This window comes from Sarcophilus harrisii, chromosome 1 (genome assembly GCF_902635505.1).
Source record: "Sarcophilus harrisii chromosome 1, mSarHar1.11, whole genome shotgun sequence".
Classification (NCBI taxonomy): domain Eukaryota; kingdom Metazoa; phylum Chordata; class Mammalia; order Dasyuromorphia; family Dasyuridae; genus Sarcophilus; species Sarcophilus harrisii.
The window spans coordinates 399,162,329-399,181,878 of NC_045426.1; the positions used below are offsets into that span (position 1 = coordinate 399,162,329).

The 19,550-nt window shown below is 33.6% G+C and overlaps 1 protein-coding gene across 8 annotated transcripts in view; it reads right to left on the reverse strand.

Annotated features, from left to right (window-relative positions):
- CTNND2 (catenin delta 2) overlaps positions 1–19,550 on the reverse strand; it is a 1,100,293-nt gene that overhangs the window by 442,352 nt on the left and 638,391 nt on the right. For 6 of the 8 annotated variants that reach the window (XM_031952313.1, XM_031952441.1, XM_031952561.1 and 3 more), the window contains one exon: positions 8,503–9,067. In XM_031952313.1, coding sequence (XP_031808173.1) covers positions 8,503–9,067 — 565 coding nt within the window. Of the gene's footprint in view, positions 1–8,502; positions 9,068–9,978; positions 10,075–19,550 lie in introns of those variants that run through there. The other 2 variants (XM_031952619.1, XM_031952730.1) reach the window with 2 other exon arrangements.

Genomic DNA, 19,550 nt, shown 5'->3' on the forward strand with positions numbered 1-19,550 from the left:
AAGTGTTGATTCATCAATTAAGGATTACAAAAAGAAATCTCTATTGGTATGTGCCAGGGTTTGTCCTTGGCCCATTTTTTATCAGTAACTTGAATAAAATCGAAGATGATAGGGATAGCTAATATAATCTTTGTCAGATTTTGGCTCTGAAGCAATTTCAATAGACTGCAATAATAGGCTGAAACTGATAAATTGTACATTTATCCCTAACAAATTTTAGTCTTGTACTTAGATTTAAAGGAGAAAAATGACAACAAATATAAAAATGCAATGAGGGATATATAGCTAGAATGAGCATAATTTGAGCTAATAATGTGCTCAAAACAACAACAGTTAACACAATTGTTGTCCATATTAATAAAGGGATTATACTTATTCTGCCAGAATCCAAAGAGGAAGTATGACATGGTGGATAGAAGGCTAGTCCTTGAATCGAGAAGATTAGATTTAAGGACATAGTAATTTGTTCTGCTTGATCAAATATGGAAGAGCGAGGATAAATATATGGGAGTGACTAGGAGGCAGCTTTCATATAGAAAGAATGAAAATTTAGCAATCCTATTAGAACTGTCCAAAATGGATTTATCTACCTCAGAAGGTGATAAGCTCACAATTAGTAGAGATGTTTAAGTGAAGCCTGGATGAACACTTGCTGAGTAACTGTAGGAAAGATTTAGCTTGACAGGACTATATAACCATTTAAGTCCTTTTCAGCTGTCAAGAGTTTATAATATCCAAGTTTTAGCAGGATAGTGACCTAGAAATAATGATGTGCTTTTTATTTCCTATTTAGAAAATAGGATACGTGGTTATACTATCTCAAATACTGTATCATTAAAGTGATAATCTTTAGTTTACATGGACTTCAAGATATCTTTATATATATATATATATATACATATATATGCCAATTTATACAAATATGTATATATATTTATATAAATATTTACTTGAATATGCAGAAACATGGCAATTTAAGTGACAAAATCAAAACTATAAGTGATTTAAATAAATCTACATTTTCTATTTTCAACAGATTACCCCTACTTCTCTAAAATCAAAGCAGTTTGACAAAATCACACATATTCTAAAAAAGAAAGCAGATGCCAAGAAATGACATCTTGGTATCAATTATTCCATTCAAAATTATATCAACTTATATTACACAATATATATTTGTATATTATATATAATATTAATAGCTTATAATATCAGATTCTGTCACAGAATGAACTATGGCAATCACATAATTTTATTGCAAATTTTTCATTGAAAGCAAGGAAAATAGCAGTATGTTGGTCCATCTCTTTAGAAACATGCATTTTGTAAATTAAATGCAATTATGATTTGACTCCCTTTCATTCACTGAAAAATAATAACACTTTTACTTTATCTGTTTAAAGGCATTTTAATGTATTTTTAGAATCATGAAAACCTAACACTACAAAAGTATAATTGCCTAAAACTAATGTTTTTTCTTAATCTCCACACCTTTCTAAGGAATTAAAAATATCTAGATAAAAATTTTACAAAAATTATGTAAAATTCAAAATGTGCTAAAATAAACAAATAAAAAATATATATCTTTTAAATTTTATAGTGGTTCACACCTCTAAGATTGCCTAGGATGATAGGAAAAGATAATGATAAATGTTGGAGAGAGTGTGGGAAAAGTGGGACATTAATATATTGTCAGTGGAGTTGAGAACTGATACAATCATTCTGAAGAACAATTTGGAACTATGCCCAAAGAGCACTCTTTGATCCATCAATGTCTCTACACTGATCATAAAAAAGAGAAAAGGGTCCATACATGCAAAAAAGTTTGTAGCAACCCTTTTTATAGTGGCAAGGATTGGAAACTAAATGGATGCTCATCAGTTAGGGAATGGTTGAATAAGTTATGGTATATAAATCAAGAGGATATTATTGTTCTATAAGAAATGATGAGCAGACTGATTTTAGAAAAGCCTGGAAAGACTGACATGAACTGATGCTAAGTGAGATGAGCAGAACCATGAGAACATTGTACACAGCAACATCAAGATTATGTCATGTTCAATTGTGATAGACTTGACTCTTTTCAACAATGAGGTGATTCAAGGCGATTCCAATAGACATGTGATAAAAGAGTTATCCATATCCAGAGAGAGAACTTTAGAGACTCAATGTAGATCAAAGTGTAGTATTTTACCTTTTTGTTGTTGTTGTTTGTTTGCTTTTTTCCCTTTTTGATCTGATTTTTCTTGTGTAGCATGATGAATATGGAAATATGTTCAGAAGAATTGCATGTTTAACCTATATACCATTACTTCCTGTCTAGGGGAGGGAAGATGGGGAAAGGGAGGGAGGAAAATTTGGGACACAAGGTTTTGCAAAGGTAAATAATGAAAATATCTTTGCATGTATTTGGAAAAATTAAAAGCTATAAAAACAAAAATTTATAGTGGCTTGCTGACATTAGAGCTAATTCTGAGGCTCAGTGTGTCCACACAAATTTTTTGGTCAGAAACTGTTTCAAATACAATTCTTAGAAGAAAAAAGTTATATACAGTCCTAAAACAGAAAATAGATAACTATAGGTATTGAAAATAGCAAATACATGATATCCCATGGGAATAAATATGTAGTAGTATATGAACAAGAAAAGAAGTGACACAGATGCATAGACTAGAACTAAGAAAACATTCTCCTCCGCTTAGAGTCTGAAAAGTAACTTGAAAAGGTTACTATAGCTTAAGTCTTCAGAATTCTTCTGGCCTTTACTTTGAAAGGTGCATCTTAGATCCATCTAGCCCAAATAGTTATTTCCTATATTTTGTTAACTTATTGGGCCTAGTCATGAATCCATAGAATCAGCCCACAAAAGAAAAAATAATTCATAATGCTAAGTGATTTAATAGAAAATGGCTGATGAAACAAAGTAGAAATATTCTGATAAATGGAGGTAGTCTAGAGAATAGGAGTATGGTTCTTCTGTGAACAGCTAAGATGAAGATTATGAATATGATCAGTATTTATGGAGAGTTCTAAAAGAAGAAATGAGAAAAGTAGTGGGTAAAAGATGATATAACTGAGGAAAAAAAGGTTTCTAGCTTCTGAGTATATCAATTTATTATAAGCAATGCATATCAATTGTCTAAGAAATCAGGACTAGTTGCTTTCCTCAATTTTGGCATTGGCTCCTGACTACAGAGGGAGACAGATTTTTATGCATTAACAATTAATCAAATAAAACCAAATAATTAAAGAAAATAACCAAGATGCAATATTAGGTAATTTTATTTTTAATTTGAGGAATCTTTTGAAGTTGGGAGGGAGAGAATGGAAAGGTCCAATTTCTTCAGATCAGAAAAAAGGTCTCCCACTCCCCCAAGTGCTAATGAACAATCACAGGAACATAGAGACAATGACTGAATGATCAGTACAGACCAATTTAAGATAAGACATATGGGTTATTTGAAATTTACGATAGTAAGAAAATTCCTGCCATTCATATTTGGATCTGACTGGGCTTCTGGGTGAACACAATCTAGATCCTTAGTTAAAGTCTTTAAAGAGCAGGTAGAGATGGTTCAGTTTCCTGGCTCATAGGCATAGGTTCAAACAATGAAATTAAGTTTCTTCCAATTCCCACAGATGAATAAAGTTTTCTCACAAGACAGAATTTGGACTAGACCCATAAGTGTAAACAAAGAGTATTGAGCTAGTTCCAGAAAGGAATAACAAGGTCGAGTCCTACAATTAACTAATTGTCCTAAATCCTAAAAGAATCTCAGCTTAATAAAAGAATTTAAATTATCTAAAACTATTTCTAGCTAATATTTTTCTAAGTAATCTAGATTCTGAGGTCTACTGCAGTGTCTGGAAAGGTCTCTGAAAAAAACCTGCATTTTGGGATTTTCTGTGTAAACTTGATTTTTGTAGGGTAAGAATTTAAGAACATCACTGTATTCAAGTTCTATTAATAAATTTCTGATTTCCAGAAATAGGTAGGTAAATGGATTTTTAGCATACAAGGACATGTGACATTAAAATTAGAAAGGGGAAGCTACTAAACCATACATGGGGATCCCTATGGGCCACATATTGACTTAGAGTACTATGGATTAGTACAATATTCTATGGACATATGGATATATAGATATAGTATCTATATTCTATTAAATTTTGACTTATTTTTTGTTAAATATTATTTCCCAATTACATTTTAATTTGGTTCCACTGCATTTGGGAGTGTTGCCTATGGAACACATATTTGACAGCTCTATACCACTATTTCAAGCATTGTACTTGTTCTCAAGGTATTGTTTTGTATTAACCATCAGGCAGGTGGAAACCTCAGTGAGGTCAGCAAATACAGAAATTTTTATAATATTAAATTTCAATTCAAAAACATATATTAAGGGTCAGTTAGATGACGTAGTAGATAGAGCACTTGCCCTGGAGTCAGGAGGCCCTGAATCCAAATCCAGCATCAGACACTTGACACAACAGCTATGTGACTGGGCAAGTCACAACCCCAACTGCCTTACAAAAACCAAACAAAAACAAAAACAAAAAAACTCAGAAACGTATTATGCATCTACTGTGAAAAGACATTTTAATAAATAATCTGGAGAAACAACACTGATTTCAAGTGCAGGAATCATCTTAAGACTAGATTATTTCTAGATCTATCATAGACTTGTATTATGAGCTTGAAAAATTTACATATTTTCTCCATGGAGCAATTTGCTCATATCTAAAATGAAGATACAACATCTGATATAACAAAGATATCATGCAGAGATAATGAGATAATTTTTTGGTCAAAAAGCACTGGGCTGAAAAAATAATGTTTAAATGCAAATTATAAAAAAATCATGCAATTTTATAAAATGACCACTGTAGAGTTGGAATTAAGGGCATTTTTAATTTAAAACAAAATCACCCATGGTCAAATTCAGTTGTTTTTTTTTTACTTGTTGGTAAAAATGGCAATATAATAGAAGAAATTAGGGGAATAGAGAAAGTGTGTAAGCCTTTGGAAACAAGAACTACAATTCTAGTCTTGACTGAGGCTAGCAGTGGTCAAATGAAACATGGATGAATGCAGATAACTTCCCTTATGACATCGTTAAGAGTGCAATTTGCGAACATGTTGTAGAACACATTCTCTATACTTATTAAAACTATTATAAGAAGGGAAATATCAAAAATGGCTTGGTTTATCTGACCTTTACTTTTTTACTTTAGCAGTTATACTGAATTATTTCATTCTAGAAGGCTCAGGATTGGCTACACTGATTAAAGGAAGTAAGAAGTAACCCTCAAAATGGAATAGTGGAAAAAATCAGGAGATAGTAATGTGTTAATCATTCTTCTAAATATGTTTCTTTTGGGTAACTCATTCTCTGAGTCTTAAATTTTTCATCTGTATAATGGGGGTAATAGTGTTTCCATTATCTATTTCACAAATTTTTGTAAGGAAAATACATTGGTGCACTTTGGTGAGGAAAGTACAAATCTGTCTGTCACATACTGAAGATGGAACCCTGGGTAAGCTATATAAACTCCCAGGGATACCAACAATTTACCAACAATAAATTGTTGCACAATGGAAAATATAACCCTTCCCCACCCCCACTCTTAAATATACATATAGAAATAGTCTCCTCACCTTTGGTTCTAATTTCAGGGTGGATCCATTTCTACTTCTATCCTTTTCTACTTACTCCTACTTCAGCCTCTATTTCTTACCAATCATAGACCTCTAAACCATGTTTTATGTCCCTTCAGGAAACTAGCACAGACATTTTATGATTTGTTCTGCTAACATAAATTATATCCTCCCTGAATGCCAAGTCCTCCCACACATTCTACTGTTTACACTAATCAAAGGAAAAAAATAATCAAATTAATATTATTACTGCAACTGGAAAATTACTCTAAGATTCCACTAATCATTCCTAAATCTGTCTAGAATTAAGACCCCCCCAACAAGTGTTGTATCTGCTTAATAGTTATGAGCTCAATGAAGGCAAAAAAAACTCTCTTGCTTTTGTGTCACCTGCAAAATGGCTGACTCACAGCAATAACTTAATACTTGTTATTTAATATATATTACATATTTATGTATATTATATATCAATAATACTTGTTGATCTGTGATTTTTTTGAAGACTAGTTTATGTCTCTGAGTGAGAATATAAAATGTAAGTGTTTCAAAAAGCAGGGATTTTTTTTCCTTCTGGAATATAATTACACCTTTTTTGTTGCTAACATACAATGCACAGATCCTGAAGTCTTTAGATTCCAGATTATTCCTGGATTGGTTGTTATCCAAAATCTCACTTTAGGTTCCTTTTCCTCAATTCCACCCTGCTTCCCTTCATTTTTTTTTTTTTTTTGTTCTTCTGTTTCCTAAATTCACATTACTTACTTCAAACAATTTACTGGACTTAACACTTTGTTTGTCTGAACTTTAAATAATTACCAGTGAAGGGCACCTGGCAGATTTTCTGCACTAACCTCTTATTTATTTGACATATGGTACCTGCCAGTTTCCTTTTATGTCTAATGAAACCATTTGTCCTACCTCCATTTCATTCCTGCCTTGTTTTCTTTGCCAGGATCCAATGTGACAAAAATAACTGAAAGACTTCTTTTGAAAATATCATAGACTTAAAAAAAATCACTAGGAAAATTAAATCACACAGAAAACAGTTTGACAAAGTATTAACTTTGGCGAAGAAAGACACTTTGAAACTACAAATGAGATTGAATTATTGGTTTTCTGATATATGAATGTAATACAAGATTGCTGAGTCAGAAGTACTGATGTATATGAAAAACTCTGACATAGGCAGACATAAGAAATAGTGCTGAATGAAGAAAGCAATTAAATATATAATAACTTCCATAAAGCATATTGAATCCATGTTGGCAATGAAACTAATAAAATAAGATAATCAATATCATTACTATATGTCAAAATGTATCTCTTCTTTCTGTTAACCATCAGTATATTGTTGTGTTAGGTTTTTTTTAAGGGAATATATTTCATAGAGGGTAGAGAACTATTGAAAAGTGGTTGTGTATAAAAATGTATCAAGAAATTTCTAAAAATTAAAAAAAGAGAAAAAATAGAGTTCAATTTGTATATTAGCTTTATAAACAACCACCTATATACACAGAAAGTGTTTAGGAATACCTACATCTCCTATTGGCTTCCCTTAGTTCAGCTCCAGTATGCTAAAGTGGAAAGAAATGGGGAATGAAAATCAAGGGACCTGGCTTCTAGTTCTGCCTTTTCAATGTGACCTTGAAAATTTCCTTAATTTCTCTAGTCCTAAATTTACTTACCTATAAAAGAAAGTTACCAAACTAGATTAATTCCTTAAGAGAAAGCTACTCAGGTCCAAAATTTTGTGATTTGTACTGTGAGAAAACATTCTTAACTGTTTCTCATTTGGAAAATAACAAAACATGAGGAAGTATTTTCATTTCAATGAACTGATTTTAGTCTTTGGACACTGAAACCTCAGGCTTGCAATGTTATTTATGATAAGGTAGGGAATATTGACAACTGTTATGTGATGAAGAAAAAAAAATTCTTGGACACCTGTCTCATTTATGCAACAGATCCTTTCTCCTTTATTTATCTTAACATTCATCTATTTATATCAAAAAAGAAAACTTATGAGCACAGCATGTTTCTATAGTGATGCAATTATAGAATGATCTTATAAGAAGGAAAAAATATCATTTAAACAGGGCTAGTTGTCAAGTGTCTTTCAACAATATTATCTTGTCTAAGCAGATCAAATAATGCTGGAAAAAATGAATCATCAATGCCAGGTAGGTCTCTAATAAGCTGTAAGAACTATAGAGGGCCATCAACATCCAGTTCAGCAGAGATCAGCACCAATCAATTTAATTTCATCCTTTAATAAGGAATTGATAGATTTAGAGCAATGCCTTTAACTTCTTGGTACATTAAAAATCTGTGATAACTTCTTACTAGTTACTTTTTATCTGTAGCTTAAAATATATTTAAATTCCATGTCAGCTGCTGACAGTACTTTGATTTTCTGAGTAGCTTGAACTAATTTTAAAATGATATATGAGCAACAAAGGAAGTTTTAATATGAGATTTACTTTTTGGACACCAAAAATCAGTTTCATGAATCTTTACCAGATTTTTCTAAAATTCCTGTCCTTCTTTTCATTTCTAACTGAAACAAAATAAAATTTCAATTCAGAAGCCTAGGGATGACATTGCTTTCAAGGAGCCAACAATGCTCTCTCCTTGGGGGGCTTTTCACATTTTTATTTGATACACACCCTGGCTGAGCCCTGATGAGGTCTTACCCACAAGTTGAAACTGTTGGAGTGCAGCAGCTTCCTGCCACTGCTCATAGGAATTCACAACGTACATAGGCGAACCACATTCTAGACCAAACACGTCTTTTAGAAAACAATAGTAAAGCATGAAGATTAGAAGTTAAATTGATTTACCTGCCAGACTGCCAGGTCTCTGAAGGGTAGCAGTGGCATACAGTTCCTGTGAATGCTTGTTGTACTGGTCTGACGTGTGGACTAGACGTTTTGTAGGAGATAGGGTAGCATAAGTGCCAATGGTTGAGCTTAGCTGATGAATAGGAGAGGATGAAATATTAGACTGGATGGTTGGTGGAGAGGTCACACGTATTGGGGAAGGAGAAAGTCCAGCTGAAGACACAACAATATTGATGGGTGAGCTGGTGCTATATGACTTGGCTAGCCGGCTTGGAGACTGCTTAGGAGAGGAGACCCGCTGTGTGGTGCTGTATCCAGTGCTCTCTGAGGCTGACCCCACCCGCTGGAGCTTTGTGGGAGAGCCTACCTGCTGCATGGACAAGGGAGAGCTCACTCTCTGTGCTGGCAGAGTGGAGCTGGAATAATAAAGGGCTGAAGAATGCTGGGAGTCAGGCAAATGGAACGCGCTCCCATGGCTCGGCACAAAGGACTCTCTTGACTGAGAGGCAGCATGTGATTGAGAGGGTTCAGATCCAGCTAAATGGGCTGCTCGGCTAGTTGTGCCCTGTAGTTAAGAAGAGAGAGGGGGGGAGGGAGGGAAAGAAAACACAACTTGAGGAAGGCGGAAAGCAAAAAAATGCTTCTGTATACGTTTAACCTCTTTGACGCAGAAAAATAATTTTCACCAAGGCAGGAAAACGAATGACCAAAACAGGTGTCCCAAAAGTTTTAGTGCAGGTTTAAGCTCTTGAGGCTGAAAACTGCATTTAAAGTAGTTTTTCTATTGTATCCTGTAGTTTTGAAGCAAATAAAATGTGTATTGCATTAAAAGGCAAGCAACTTTTAATTTACTAAGGTAGTTGAACTTTTAAGAGACAGTAAAGTAGTATGCAAAAGCATGCCTCGGAAGAAAAAAAAGGCTTGACAAATTATTTATTTATATGTATATATACACACATATGTGTATGTATACATGTATATATATATATATATACATAAATTTTTTGATTACACAATTGAGATATGTTCTCACCTTGAAGTGAAAGCATTTACATTATTCACGATCTATAGATTTCCACAAATTATCAAACACTTTTAAAGTCTCTTATTCATTAGTTAGTCTTAACAAGAAACTCAAGCATTAAATCTTTGGGCATCTTCCTTTGTAAATTTTCTACCTTCTAAACCAACCAAGTTGTATACTTATCTGAAGAGCACCCCAAGAGTAACCATACTTCTCAGAGTTTAATCGGCTGCTTTACTCATCGAGGATTCTTCCCTTTGGACAAGTAAAGCTGAAAATAACTTCTAAAGATAAAGTCAAAATAAAGACATTCTATTCTGCGTTCTAAATATATATATGTGTATATATATATATACACATACACACACATATATATGTACATATATATGATGCAGCAGGAATCAGAGCAATTGACATGAAAAATGACACAAAAAAAAATCAGCCTTCCCTACATTTGAAAACTCAGCTCCCCATCTTTTTGAGCTTCTGCATGAGAGGATCTTTCTCTCCCTCTCACTAGCTCTCTTTAAGAGCCCCCTGCAGCTGTGTCTTCAGATTGAAAGCCAGTTGCCTCTTATTTATTTACACCAGCACAAAAGAATACAAGGGCTGGGGTGGAGCTGGAGAGAAAGATTGGAAGAGGAAGCACTTTCCTTGAATCTAGTCCAGGGTCACATTTGCATTCGAATGAAAACAGTGCATTGTCAACTTCTTCTGGGCTGGAGCTCTCATATCTTCTAGCTTTCCATGAAGAAGCACAAAGTTTTTCTTAAGGAAAGGATAAGGTGGAGAAGGGATTGTTTAGAGAAAAAGAAAGAGAGCTTGAGCTGGAACGGGAGAGTGAGCAAAGGATGCAGGAAATTGTGAAGATGAACAACAGACATATAGATAAAAAGAATGCCCAGAAAGGAAAGATAAGATGTTGGGGTGGAGAGAGAGACAAAGGCAGAGACACACAAAGAGAAAAACACAGAGACACAATAACACATGGAGAAACAGAGAGAAAGACAAAGAGAAAGACACACTGAGTACTAGGGGAAATTGTGACGTATTGGAATAGGTAGAAAGATGAACAGAATGAATTCTCAGCAAATGTTTCCTATGCAAAGTTTCAATTATGCTAATGATCTTTTTTTGGAAGGATAAATAATAAAATGCATTCTTATAGACAGCATCCCAATTTTTATCGTGTCTTGGTTTAAAAGATGATTAGTGATTGTTAAACTAATAATTTTCATTGTAATACTTTGGAGTATGAGACAGCTAACTGAGTATTTTGTTGAAAGCATGCTCCTAAATACTGGTCTCTCTGTTCCTTCCCACTCAAAAAACAAATAATCAAAAAAAATCATTCCCATAAAAGAATTATTTGAAGACACACTCATTAGGCAAAAGACATATCTCCTAATCTCCTGCCTTAATATCTAGTTTGGGTATTTTTAGTACTATTTTTGGTTCAAATGAATTTCAGCTTCAGGGCACCCACCTTCAACTTAAGGGAGATGCCCTATTTTCACACAAAATTATTTTGGGGAATTCCCTGGAGCCAGATCTTTCTCCTACTCCCCTACTCAATTTTCTAGGTTAGATACATTGGAAATAGTATGCCACTGGGGATCAAAGGACCCGGGCTCACTTTTTAAGTTAGGTGTGTGAACTTGGGAAAATCACTTTTTCAAAAAAAAAAAAAACTTTTTTAGTTTTCTCTTCTATAAGGGGGTTAGATTAGATTAGGTGACCTCTGAAGTCCAATCATCTCTGATCACTAAGAGCATGTATGAAGCATACCTTCCTAGAACATCCATTTGCAGCTCTAATGAGCTACTGTTTCTAAAATTTTAAATGGAAACTCAAGAGTCACACCAGGAACAGAGCATAAATGACCTTTTATGCATATTTCTATTTACATTGGTATTGGCCCCTCCCATCCATACAACAGTGAAACAACTATAAGTGTCAGCTTCCCTGGTGTTTAAAGAACATCAAACATGGTCCCTCATAGAGTCTTCTCACCATCTCCATTAGAGAGATTAACTTGTGTGCAGCTGATGACAGAAATCTAATGAAGGTAGGAAAGGGAATTGTTGCAAGGTAGGTAAAGGAGGAATTTCCATGGGGAAAGGCAGGTGAAATTTCAATGAAGCAAAGAGATTTTCAAACCTATTCTTGCATTGCTTTAAACTGTACTCTGAAACTCAGTCTAAAATCTGATGCAGTACGTTACAGTGTGAAACATCCTATTTGGTAACCTGTAATATTCCTTTTACTGCAGATTCCATTCATCTATCTATCTGTCTGTCTGTCTGTCATATCTTTTATGCATATATAACACATATTATATACATATATATATAATTTATAATAGAAAAGAGTAAGTTTTTAACTACTGCACCATGACCATATTTTAACCATATTTTGGACAATTATGTTTCCATGGTAAAGGAATGGTAAAGATGGTAAATCTCAATATTTTATACATTTGTTTTCATTTACATTCAGTCCTATTATACAAATTATTGAGAAAATAAATCACTTATATTTTGTTCTTAAAAAAGAAAAATTTTCATATTATTCATTCAATAATTTATGTAATGATGGGTAGTGAGTAGAGAAGATGTACAAGGGGAAAGAATACTAGGTTCTGATAAAGCTGATATACTTGTCATCACCCCATTGATAGGTTCTCAGATTTTAGAAGAAGAAGGGATCATTTGTGTCCAAGCCTTCATTTAGCAGTGTGAGGAAGTTGAAGACAGGAGTTAAATGCCTTTTGAAGACCATGCAAACAGTCGAAACAAAATCTGAATTCAAGTTCTACCTCTCAATGCCCGCTCTCTCTCTCTCTCTCTCTCTCTCTCTCTCTCTCTCTCTCTCTCTCTCTCTCTCTCTTTTACTATATTACAAATGGATAGGAACTGTTTTTTTTCCTTCCCATCTGCTTGTTCCACCCATTCATGTTACCCTTTTATGAGAGAAAAATAGGCAAAGACAGAGAGAGACAAGCAACACACATAGAAGAGACAAGAAGCACACAGAGAAAGACAGAGACAGAGATAGAGATTTAACAAAAGGACCTTGGACCACTTATAATAAACTACACACTCCAAACAGCATACTTTTGTATACAACACTTTTAACATTTGTGTTTTCCTCATAGCAATTCCATGATAAAGATAGCAGATCTTTACTTTTGCCTTCAAACACTTTGGGACTATAATGACTATTTTTCTTGTTTGTATTAACAATTATTAGATATCTGAATTTTCCATTCTATTTGGTTTAAAACTTGGATGTCATCTTTGAATCATTCTTATCATTCATTTTTATCAAGTTACCAAGTACTAAAAATTCTATTTCCCTGACATCTCAGTCCATCTATCTTACCTTGATTAGGCTAATATTCTGTGCATAAGGGGCTTCAAGGGACTAAAGTGGAGCTTTGGACAGAATCGCAGTTACTTCAGATTGCTCTAAAACGTTCCATTGACTTTTGATTTGCCTATTAAATATAAAGGCTTCAAATAGCATTTCTATAGTCTGGTTTCAACTTGAATTCCCAGCTTTCTCTTTTTAGGATTACAGAACTAAAGTTGAAAGGAACCTAAGTCACACTCATTATTTTATAGTTAAAGAACATAAAGGACAGAGAGGTTGTAGTGCCTCCCTTCCTCTATCTGCACTCCAAGCTCTTGCTAAATGGAACAAACCCTCCCTGTATTTCCTTGGGATCATAGTAATTAGAATTGAAGGGATTTTAGAGAGTCACTTCAATTATATTTAATTAAAAAGCATGTATGATTTATTTTTTTTCCTTTGTGGTAAGCTTTTGGAATACAAAGACAAAAAAAAAAGTCTCCATCTTCCTGGAATTTAAATTCTGCAGCATTTAAAACTATTGATTCCCTCCTGTCTATGTTTTCAAGATACTCTTCTCTCCTGGTTTTCATCTTATCTGTTTGTCAGCTTCCATGGATTTATTTATCATCTCTATGCTGGTGATTCAGATCCATCTATTCTAAAGTAACTTCTCTGAAGAAATCCAGTCTAGCATACTTTTGTCAAATGGATACTCAGTAGGCAACTTCAACTCAACATATCCAAATGTGAACTCATTATCCTTTCCTTTAAAGTACTTTCCTCCTTACTAATCATCTCCTTCTCTATTCCTGCAGAGTAAAATATCTTCTTCCCAGTCCCCAGGTTTGCAACCTAGTTGTTACCCTTAACTCCTCACTATTTCTCATCCCCTATATTCAATCTGGTGACAAATCTAACAATTTCAGTTTTATAACATCTCTGGAAAATGATCTCTCCTGTATGTTAATACTTCTATCAGTGAAGACTCTCATTATTGTTAGACTATTACAATAGCCTGTTAGTTGGTCTTCTTGCCATTAAATTTCTCCCCAGTTTGATACATCTTTTATTCAACAGCCAGAGATTTTTTAAAAGTGCCAGTTTGACCACAAAACTCTCATTTTTAATAAACTCCAGAGGTTCTCTATAACCTCCTGGATCAAATACAAAATCCTCTGTTTAATGTTAAAAGTCTTTCATAACCTGTCACACTACCCTCTTCTCCCAATCTTCTTAAATCTTTTACTCTTTCAAATGTTTTTTAATCCAATGGCATAGACCTCCTTGCTCCTCCATGCAGAAGACATCAGATGTCTTAACTCCAAGCATTTTCTCAGTATGTCCTCTAGTCTGGACTATCATTTTCACCTGTTAAATATCCTTTTCTTCAAGAAGTTTGTTAACTCTAGTGCCTTCCAACTAAGTATTTTTTCATAAATATATCTTGAATATAAATTGGTTTTGCTATAGCAAGCATATTTGTTTTCCTATTTTCTCCTCAATTAGATGGTGAGCTCCTTAAAATCAGGTTGTTATTATTGCTGAGTTTTTTAGTTATTTCTGACTCTTTGTGACCCTATGGATTTTATCATGTCAGTACTGGGCATGGGATTTCCTTGGCAAAGATGCTGAGTAGTTTGCTATTTTCTTCTCCAGTGGATTAAGGCAAACAGAGGTTGAGGCTTGCCCAGGATGAGGCATATGATGTATGATTTCAACTCAGGTCTTCCAGATGCTAGGCTTAACACCCTATCATTTGGAGCTATCTAGCTGCTTCCTTGAGAGCAGATACTATCTCAGAACTTGGCACAGTGCCTAGCATAAAATAAACTTAATAAATGCTTATTGATTCATTGATCTCCTGGTTTCAGGTCTCTACCCATTCTATCATGTATTCTGTGGGCAAAAATGGTGTTTTCTAAAGTATAAGTCTGATTCTGTCATGCTATGTCCAGCTCCACTCGATAAGGAACGATACTAACTCCATATTATCTGCAAGATGATATATAGGTTTCCCATTTGACATTCAATGGTCTTTATGAACATATCATCTTCCCAACTTTCTAATTGTCTTATACTTAGTTCTTCTCTATCCCCTCCTCAGAATTTGGGCAAGTCAGTTAAATTTGAGAGTTGGTTACTTCATCTATAAACTAAGTGTTGGATTTGATGTCCTCAAATTTCCTTTTTCTAGTTCTAGATTTATGATTCTATAGTTCTTTGTTGGGGTAGACAGCTATAGGTATGGAACACTATGTAATGTTTAAGCTAGATGATATGTTGATTTGTTTTGCTGGACTTTCTCCCCAAATTTTTTATTCTTTGCTAAAAAAAGATGAGTCCCCAGGAGGGGGTAAAGGCAAGAATTTTTGGAAAATGTGTGGGATATAAAAACAATATAAATATAAAATTTTAAAAATAAATTAAATCAACCTTAAATTTTTTTTATTGCAATATAATTCCTAAGGGAATTGTTGATAGAGACAATTGCCTTCAACCATGTTACAAGAGGTTTGACATTGTTGTAATCTGTAAGGAACTTTGGCTTCAAATCATAAACAGTGTCACTAAGTAAAATAAACTGAAAAAATTAGGTGGATTAAAGATTTATAATCGGTCTTTGGTGGAATCCTTTAGGACTTGCCAACTTTCTTGGAATTGTCCGGGGAGCCACCTGATTCCTAGGATGCTGGACAGACAGTCTAGAAATGTCAGAAATGGAAAATTTTGTGCTTTCTCTAGAATAAAGAACTAATGAACAACACACAATCTGTCCTTAACTCACTCCCCCCAACTTAAACTACTTTTTCTCCATCTTGTTCTCCTGTAACTGAAGCCAATTTGGCAAGTTTATGTATTGTACAATAATTACAGTATAGAATACAAACTGAATTTAGGAACCTCAGTTCTACTCTTGGTTATGCAGGTCAGAACCTTTATGACTTCACAAGTGACAAACTTCCAAGACTTGAATTTCTTCTTTAAATATAATTTTCAATTGAGATAATCATTCATGTTCCTCTATCTCAGGTATTCTTAATCTATTTCTATGTATATGTCATGGACCCCTTTAAAAATCTGGTGTATCTATGAACTGCCTTCTCAGAAAATGTTTTTGAATAAATAAAATAAAATAGATAGGATAACAATTGAATCAAATTATATTAAAATGCTACTATCAAAATAATTGTAGAGAAGATATAACTCAGTTCCAATTGATCAATAATGGACAGAAGAAACTATACCCAGAGAAGGAACACTGGGAAATGAGTGTAAACTGTTTGCATTTCTATTTTTCTTCCCAGGTTATTTTTTACTTTCTGAATCCAATTCTCCCTGTACAACAAGAGAACTGTTTGGTTCTGCACATATATATATATATATATATATATATATATATATATATATATTATCTAGGATATACTATAACATATTTAACATGTACAAAACTACTTGCCATCTAGGGGAGGGGGTGGAGGGAGGGAAGGGAAAAGTTGGAACAGAAGTGAGTGCAAGTGTTAATGTTGTAAAAAATTACCCAGGCATATGTTCTGTCAATAAAAAGTTATAATAAAAAAATAAAAAAAAATGTAAAAACCAAACAGTCAGCCCCAGATTAAAAACTCTATTCTTTCTCTATATAATGAATCAATCAATAAGGAATTAATATGATTTCCTTTTGTGCATTTCTCTTGAAAAATCTTCACACTTCTACTGGGCAGAGATAGTTAGGGAAGATATAATTTAATTAATGTCACATTTATAATTTTGTTATATTGTTATAATTTTGATTATGTCACATTTATTTTTCATCAGCTATGTTTAATAGACATTAACAGACTTTGGCATAAGAATGAAAACACAAGATAATTGTCAATAATAGGACAAATAGCTACAACCATCTGAGTCACAGGTAAAAATGTAAAGGAAGACAAAGCTTGTCTTTAGTATTCTTGCATTAATATATGAATGGCATAGCTGTCATGCCTAATCACAGTCTTTAATAAGTTATTTCAAATGTGTTCATGCTCCTCTCTCATTTTTTTAAAAAAAATCATCTTCCTTCAGAGAAGATAAACAGGATTAAATGTTAGGAAAGCAACAGGATTGCTTGATCATAGTATTTCACTTGAATATGAGTCATTATTACATTTATCCTTTCTGAGGGCATTTGTTTTTTGGAAACGGGACACTTTGAACCCTGGTTGGCAGAATGTATTAGGATAGTCTAAAAGGAAAAAGAAGAGGAGAGTGTAAATTTAACAAAATTAAAGGAGGTTGCAACTATACATGTAATCATTTGCTAACTAAAACAAGTGTTTCAGCAAATATAATTAGGCATAACTTTAACAAAGATATTTTCTTTCAAAGCAATGTCCCATATCCACAATTGAAAGGAATTACTTTTATTTATTATTAGAACAAAAAAAGAGAAGTGTTTTCAAATAGTGTAAACAGTGTAAAATGAGAAAGAGAAAAGAATAAAGATTTGTGACAAAAAGTACCAAAAATCTTTTATGAATAAGAAATTGCCAATTTCCCCATAAGTCTATCAAAATAAATATTTTAAAATAAATAGGAAATATTAAATTCCATTAATAAAGAATTACCTTTTGTATAGTGATATGTATAGAAAATCTCTGTCTTTGAAAGCATCACATTAGAAATTGTAATAATAGGGAATTCTCCTTTGGACACTTGCATCTTAGAGAAAACCTTTGCTCTAAAACATGCAAAAAATAGCAAATAAAATTTATCTAGTTCTATTTTTCATCATTATTCCCCAAAATATTCCCACAAAAAATAAATTGTGATGATGTTGAACCATTTGTCTGCCTGGTTTTCTTCTTCAGAAAATCTTGAAAACTTACTCTGTGCCCAGCCCATATATAGCCATAGTGGGAAATACAATCAATTGCCTATTAATTTAGATGTCCTTTCACATTATCTGATCGACCTAACAGGTGCTGCTCTGCATGACAGTGAAATAACAATTAGCATTCAAAAACAGTAGCACATTGGCCACTGGCAGAAGGTAGCAGATGGTATATTTATAATTATATTTGAAATAAAAATTTCTTCCATTCTTTCTTTCCTCCATCCCTTCCTTCTCCCATCCTTCCCTTTCTACTACCTCTTTCCCTTCTTCCTTCCTTCCTTCCTTCCTTCCTTCCTTCCTTCCTTCCTTCCTTCCTTCCTTCCTTCCTCCCTTCCTTCCTTCTTCCTTCCTTCTGTCCTTCCTTCCTTCTTTCCTTTTCTTATTTACTGAAGTTGTTCATAGGAACTTCATATCATCATTTATTCTGTTTCCACTCCAATTCATTCTTTAGTAGCCAATTTTAACTCCAAGACTTCTAAATTTTGATTTCACCTCTCTCAGCTCTTGCTTTATCTTCATAGGTTCCAGCTATTTTGAGGTTTATAAGAATAATAATACCAATACTACCACCAGGAGCAATCGCTGACATTTCCATTGGGCTTCCCATTGTCTGAATTCTTATTGTGTGATTTCAAGCACTATTGTAACCAAAATAATTGATTACCTTGAGAATTACCTGGTGATGAACTTCTGATGAGAGATAGACTAGTCCACAGAAGAGAGGAACACAAACTATTAGGTAGCCTTTGTAATATGATAGAATTTTTCAAAGCTATGCTAAACCTGCCTCATCTTAAAGCAATCATAACAAAAACCCAGGGTTCCCTTGATGTCAAAATGAGGTCTTGGAACAGTCCTTATGCATTACTATGACTGAAAAATATCCTTTCCCAAAGTTCTGTAACTCTGATCAGGATGCTTCAAATTGTTTCCTCCCCACTAAGTCCTACTCAGGTGCTTCATTGCACCTGAACTGGTGCAAAGGAACTGAAACTGGTTCCTTAAAGATTATGGTTGTGGAATGCAAGTTATATAAAGTCATATTTCCTACTACTTAGAGATACTTTATGCAAGAATGGGCTTTTATATTGGTTTAATTCTAGAGAGTTAAAAATCTATTTATGAGTATATTACTTTATTTATATTTTGTGCACTGGTATGCTGTTTCAAAATATCTGCGTATTTAGTTGGTTACTTTAAAAGTGCAAGATACCTCATGTAGACATTTGGTTTCCTAACTAAAGGAAATTATACTTGAATGACAACAGCCAAAGCATGATTAAATTTATTCATTTACTCATTAAAATGACTGGCATTTATTAAGCACTCACCATATTCTGAGACTTGTGGTAAGGATGAAAAAACAAAATTCAAAACAGTCTCTGCCTTTAAAATGCTTGCTTACGTTATCAAAAGAAGCATAGATAAGCAACAACAAATACACACACACACACATACACACACATATAAAGTAAATTTTTTTTTAAAAGCTAGAGGGTGTGTGTATGTGTGGGGGTGTTGAACCTTGAAGGAAGATCAGAATTCTACAAAATCAAGGAAGGGAAAGAATGCATTCCAGTCATGGGGAGTAGCACCTATGCAAAAGCATGGAGTTGAAAGACAGGATGAGAAACATGAGTCTAGGTTGGCAACTGGTGGCACAACAGATAGAACTCTGTGTCTAAAGTCAAGATGAACTAAATTCAAATTTAGCTTCAAATGCTTACTACCTATATGAGGCCAATAATGCATTTAATTTTGTTTGCCTCTATTTTATCAACTATAAAA